At 36.0% G+C, this 5,141-nt stretch overlaps 1 protein-coding gene across 1 annotated transcript; it reads left to right on the forward strand.

The window, feature by feature from the left end:
* Nucleotides 1–463: 463 nt before the first annotated feature.
* On the forward strand, nt 464–4,015 carry dnaaf6 (dynein axonemal assembly factor 6). The gene is made up of 6 exons (XM_005918068.3): nt 464–833; nt 1,196–1,262; nt 1,356–1,461; nt 1,677–1,773; nt 3,363–3,448; nt 3,687–4,015. Exons 1-6 carry the CDS (start codon nt 738–740, stop codon nt 3,814–3,816), a joined length of 582 nt encoding a protein of 193 aa, XP_005918130.1. The 5' UTR covers nt 464–737; the 3' UTR covers nt 3,817–4,015.
* The last annotated feature ends 1,126 nt before the right edge of the window (nt 4,016–5,141 follow it).

Below are 5,141 nucleotides of genomic sequence, written 5' to 3' on the forward strand. Positions count from 1 at the left end.
TTTCCTCCAATGTTTCTTTTTAAACAGTTTTAACAACTTATAGTCATTCTTTCTTTTATTTACAATCTTAGATACACCACTGATATTTAGACTGCACTTTTGCCGGACTAATCTAAAGAAAAGCTGTTTACAGTGCATAAAGCATTTAGCCTGTAACAGCGTCCTATAAAAGTCACCCAGCAGCCATCTTGCTAACCCATTCAGGCATAAATATGACACCTATTTTAAACCATTACGTGAATTAACTTTCAGTTAAATTTAAATAGTTAGTGGGACATTACATTAATGAAGCAGTCGTTCATTCTTATACAACTCTGTGCTAAAATAAGTCTTTAAAACCACCATCTTTGTTTCTTTGTTGTTTGTTTTCTCAGTGCCCAGTTTTTCTCGTATACAGTACAGTATGCATTATTCTCAAAGCTGCAATAAAAAAAGAGAGCTAGAGGAGATCGTGATATTAGAAATTCCCTGGCAAGGCTTCTTAGCTCACGGCGATCTGCGTAACCGTGACTCTGGCCACGTAATTTGTTCGACGTCACTGGTTGCCATGGCAGCGGGAAAGCCTGGTGTCTCCAGGGAAACAGAAAGCGTCAACAATCCAAACGTGAGCTGCTAAAATTAGTATACTAGCACCAATTAAAATAATTGTTTTGTTATAGTTAGTTATAGTTAAGCAGCTTTCTCCTCCTCGTTTGTGTCCGCTGCGCTTTTTATTTTGTTTATTTGTTTTTTTCTGAATGGATTGTCTTGGGGTATCTTCCGCAAAGAGCCTCCGGGCTCTGTCTGCCTTGTTGTCCAGTCAGCAAGATGAAGAAGAGGAAGATGAGTGTAAAGTAAGAACTACATGCGTTCATGTTAAAACCCTGCTAACACTAGCCTTTAGTATCTTCCTCAGAAATTGTAGTCTCTTTACATTTTTCAAAAAGCAACATTTTAATCCTATGTATATAGGAAGGATAATCAATCAACACTAGCAAAATGAACCTTTAAAAATAATTTTTCAATAAAAATATAAATTTTAGGGTATTTAGAAAAATGGTGTAAAGTTTATTAGTCTGCAGGTGTGGGCAGGGAGGACCAATGGGAGAATATGGAGTAAAACGAAGTGGACAGAATATGTATCATTGTATTTCAACTACAGCAACCATTATTAAGCCAAGTCTCCCCCCACACTAATATTAGTTTATGTTCACAGGATGTGAAAGCATGTGCACGTTTGGGTCCCGGACATATTGGCCCCCTACCCAAAAACGAAAAACAAGGTATTTTTCAATTATAAGCACTCTAAAAAAGTATTTATTCAAGCATACTGTTTCTGCATTTGTCTTTCTCTCTTTATGTGACTGTTTAATTAGTGTCAACCGCAAACACGAAGAAGAACAGCAAAGATATCTGGTGTGAAGAAGAAGTGGCCGAAGGCTCACAGTATGATGATCTGACTGACCCAAGGCCACAACCTGAGTAAGACTGCAATGCAGAAAGAGACACACACCATCAGTGGATGTAAAAAAGCATCAAACATTATGAAAAGCGGATATTTAAAGGTTCAAAAGAGTCCTCATACTTCTTCAAACACTGTCTGTTTCTGAGTTTAATCTCCTTTTAATGTCTGGTAATGTGATATTTGTTGCGTTTGGTTTTAGTGTGTCTGCTTCATTTATAACCTCTGTGTGCAGGTATGAAATAATCCTGAAGCAGAGTGTAGGAACAGAGGATCTCTTCTTGGGATTAAGCAGAAAGGATCCATCCTCCATGTGTTGTGAAGCCATGCTGGTAACTTACCAAGTGTCACAAGATTTCTTAACACTTCACTCAGTGCACTTTTTTGATACTAAAATGAAATGCACAAGGTTGTGATCAAGAGCAGCAAGGCATGAATCTCCTATTAAATGTTGGCTGGCTTCAGATAATTCTGTTGAAGACGTAGTTAGTTTTAGACTTTAGAAAGGAACAGTCTAAAAATGTTCATTAGCACAGGTGAGACAGGTTAACGCTATAGTGACCAGGCTCTATATACGTAAAAAATATTTAAATGCTTCTAATAGTGTTTATCTTTCCTCTACTGTTCACCTGATCTCTGACAGATACTTCAAAATGTTCTCAAATTCCTAAGATTGCCTTTGTCTGTTACTTTGTGTAAATATGAAATATTATGTATATTTAAGGGAATCGTGTGTTTTAGTATGTTTGTATCATTTTCACTCCAAAATACAGATGAACTGACTTATAATACTTCGATCAGCAATAAATTACAAAGAAGACATCATAGATCAGGGTGTTTTTTCATTGTCTTTAACTTCCAATCTTCTAAACAAAATCTAAACAAAAGTCTTGTTTGTAGATTTATAAAGCTGATTTTGTTCATCTAGATTTCAGTGGGAGAAACATTTCACAGGGTTACTCCTTCAGTCTCAGCTGACAGCAGGTTTCCCCAAACTTATAAACAATACAGTTGCATAATGAGAGAAAGCACCATTGCTTTCATGATCAGAACACGCATTGTCATAACCACAGACCTTCTGGCTCTTTGTTAAGCAATGCTGCTAGTTTCAGTCATTATGCAAGCATACTGTGTGTAAGGTTGGGGAAACCTGCATTTAGCTGAGACTGACAAAGTGACTTGGATGGGTGATGTAGTGTTTCTCCTACTGAAATCCAAATGAAAAGAATCAACTTTCTGGGATTTCCTCACCTGTATTATTGAGCATGCATTAAAACATATGTAAAAATATTTCCAATAAATAATATTTGGAGTCTGTATTTAAAATAGTTTGTGTTAAAACACTTATAAATATTGAGATTACGTGCATTCACTCTTTTAGATTGGTCATAGTAAGATGCTTGATTCTGGAATAATCACCAATATATCACAATAATTACAGCAGCTATTTAGGTACTTTCACCTACTGGAAGGATCTCCACAGCAGATCCGCATATTTGATTTGGCACACATTTTATGCTGGATGCCCTTCATGATGCAACCATTTATCCGGCTTTGAAATCAACACTATAGTACACTAGCTGTTTCAGGATCTCAAACTGGGATGTTTCACATGTAATGTGTGTTAACCTTTAAAAAGTGGAAGTATAAGTAGAAGTAATATTCAAAGTAGGTAACAACTAACAATTAAAAAAACCCAGCAGCACATATACATACATGGCTGTGGTCATAAATGACCCCACTCAGTTACTTGAAATTTAAGAGTAATTGGAAGGAGGAAAGTATTTTTTAAAACCTAATCTTGCATTACAATTGAAGAATAAAAAAGGGGAAATGTTTTTAAAATAAAAATGATACATATAGATATATTAATGTGAACAATGTAGAATAATAACAATGCTAACTTTTCCCTCATTTGTAGGTTAAAATCAAACTACCAGACACTAAAGCAAAAGAGGTGGTGCTGGATGTGAAAGAAAAGTTCCTTGATCTACGGACGCCGAAATAGTAAGAGATCCTTTGAAAATGTTTGCTTTCATTTTTAATTCCCTGAAGACTTAGAGGCAACATTTAAGGCCAGAAGCGCCCTGTTTCAGATATTTCCTTTTAATCAGAGGTGCATGCCAAGATCTGAGCTTTGATTGCTTTATCACACAACTCTTAATGTCTTTCAGTGTTAGACATATATCATCCCCCCCTGAGTGCTACTTGGTTTTTTTTAACCTGCCTTTCCATCTGTTTTCAGCAAACTGGGGCTCCATCTCCCTGATCCGGTCCACAAAAATGAGAGCAAGGCCCAGTTCTTCAGTGAGAGGGAGGAACTGGAGGTGACTCTACTAATGAAGCGTCCTATGGACTTCATCAATATGCAATGAAAAAGGATGATTTAGCAGCAAATAACATTATACAAACTGACACATTAAGCATTAAAACCAGAAAGGAATTGGAAAATAATCAGCAAAAACTCTGCTATGAATTTCTTCATGAATTTTGTGAGTTTAAGCTATTGCTTGTGCCATCACAGCCTCTATGACTGTTAAATTGTGGATTTCTAATAAATACTTGACTCCAAAATGGATTATTTTCATTTTTCACTTCAAATTTCTACACCCAATACCCTACAATGACAACATGAAAAAAATTACTTTAAACTTTTTTGCAAATTTGATAAAAAATAAACAAAAAACATACAACATGTACAGATGTATTCAGCCTTTGCTCACCATTATGCAAGCATACTGTGTGTAAGGTTGGGGAAACCCTTATTTTGAGGAACACTGAACATGATACCTGGAACTGTCTATTTTTAAACAATCTTTTATCTGCATAACATTTACCATTCATAGTGTATATTGCAGTACAACAACTTAATGTAGCTGTTATTACTGACTTTCATGGTGTACACATCTTAATTTGGTACACAGCTTAATTAATCTTTGAATTCGGGTCTTTTGAAGCCATTTTATACAACTTTTCACTGGACTGGAGCCTATCCCAGCAGGGCTAATATATAGTGACCGAAAAAAGATTCACGGTCACAGTCCCACCTAGGAGAATTTAGAATTACCAGTCAATCTTTCCTCATTAATGTCTTTGGGCTGTGGGGAGAGTTTTGAACATGCAAACTCCATACAGGAGTACCCAGAGCTCAGTGCTGCCTGAAGATGATATACAAGAAAATTGCTCAGCCTTCATTTTTAAAAAATACTTTTATATTCACACAAAACTTAATGGAGATGCTGCATTTACTGAATTACATACTAACTCTTATCATCTTTATACTTGTTCTCGTTTTGGAAACAATCAATCATACTACTACTACCAGCGCCACCACTACTATTTCTAATATTACTGCAAGTAATATTACTGCTAATAACAACTTATATAGAAAGACACATAGACAGTTTTCATCATGCAGGCTTAAACTTTAACTATTAATTGTTCATTCACTCTCCTCATTTCAAGTCAAGTGTCTGAAGGACTCTGTTTAATTTTTACCATGATCAAAGAAAAGTATCTAAGTAGAGTATTTTAGTAATTTTCCATTGATGACCGGAGAGAAAAACTAGCTACCTGCGTTTGTTATACTGGTGCATCGAATACTGGGGGTAAATAATTCACAAATAATTCCAATGTAACTTTCCTACATTCCCAACTCGTAGCACCCCCCGGTGAGCAGTGCCACACCCCCGGGCATCGT

This window comes from Haplochromis burtoni, unplaced genomic scaffold (assembly GCF_018398535.1).
Source record: "Haplochromis burtoni strain Fernald_Lab_line unplaced genomic scaffold, NCSU_Asbu1 Contig_27, whole genome shotgun sequence".
Taxonomy (NCBI): domain Eukaryota; kingdom Metazoa; phylum Chordata; class Actinopteri; order Cichliformes; family Cichlidae; genus Haplochromis; species Haplochromis burtoni.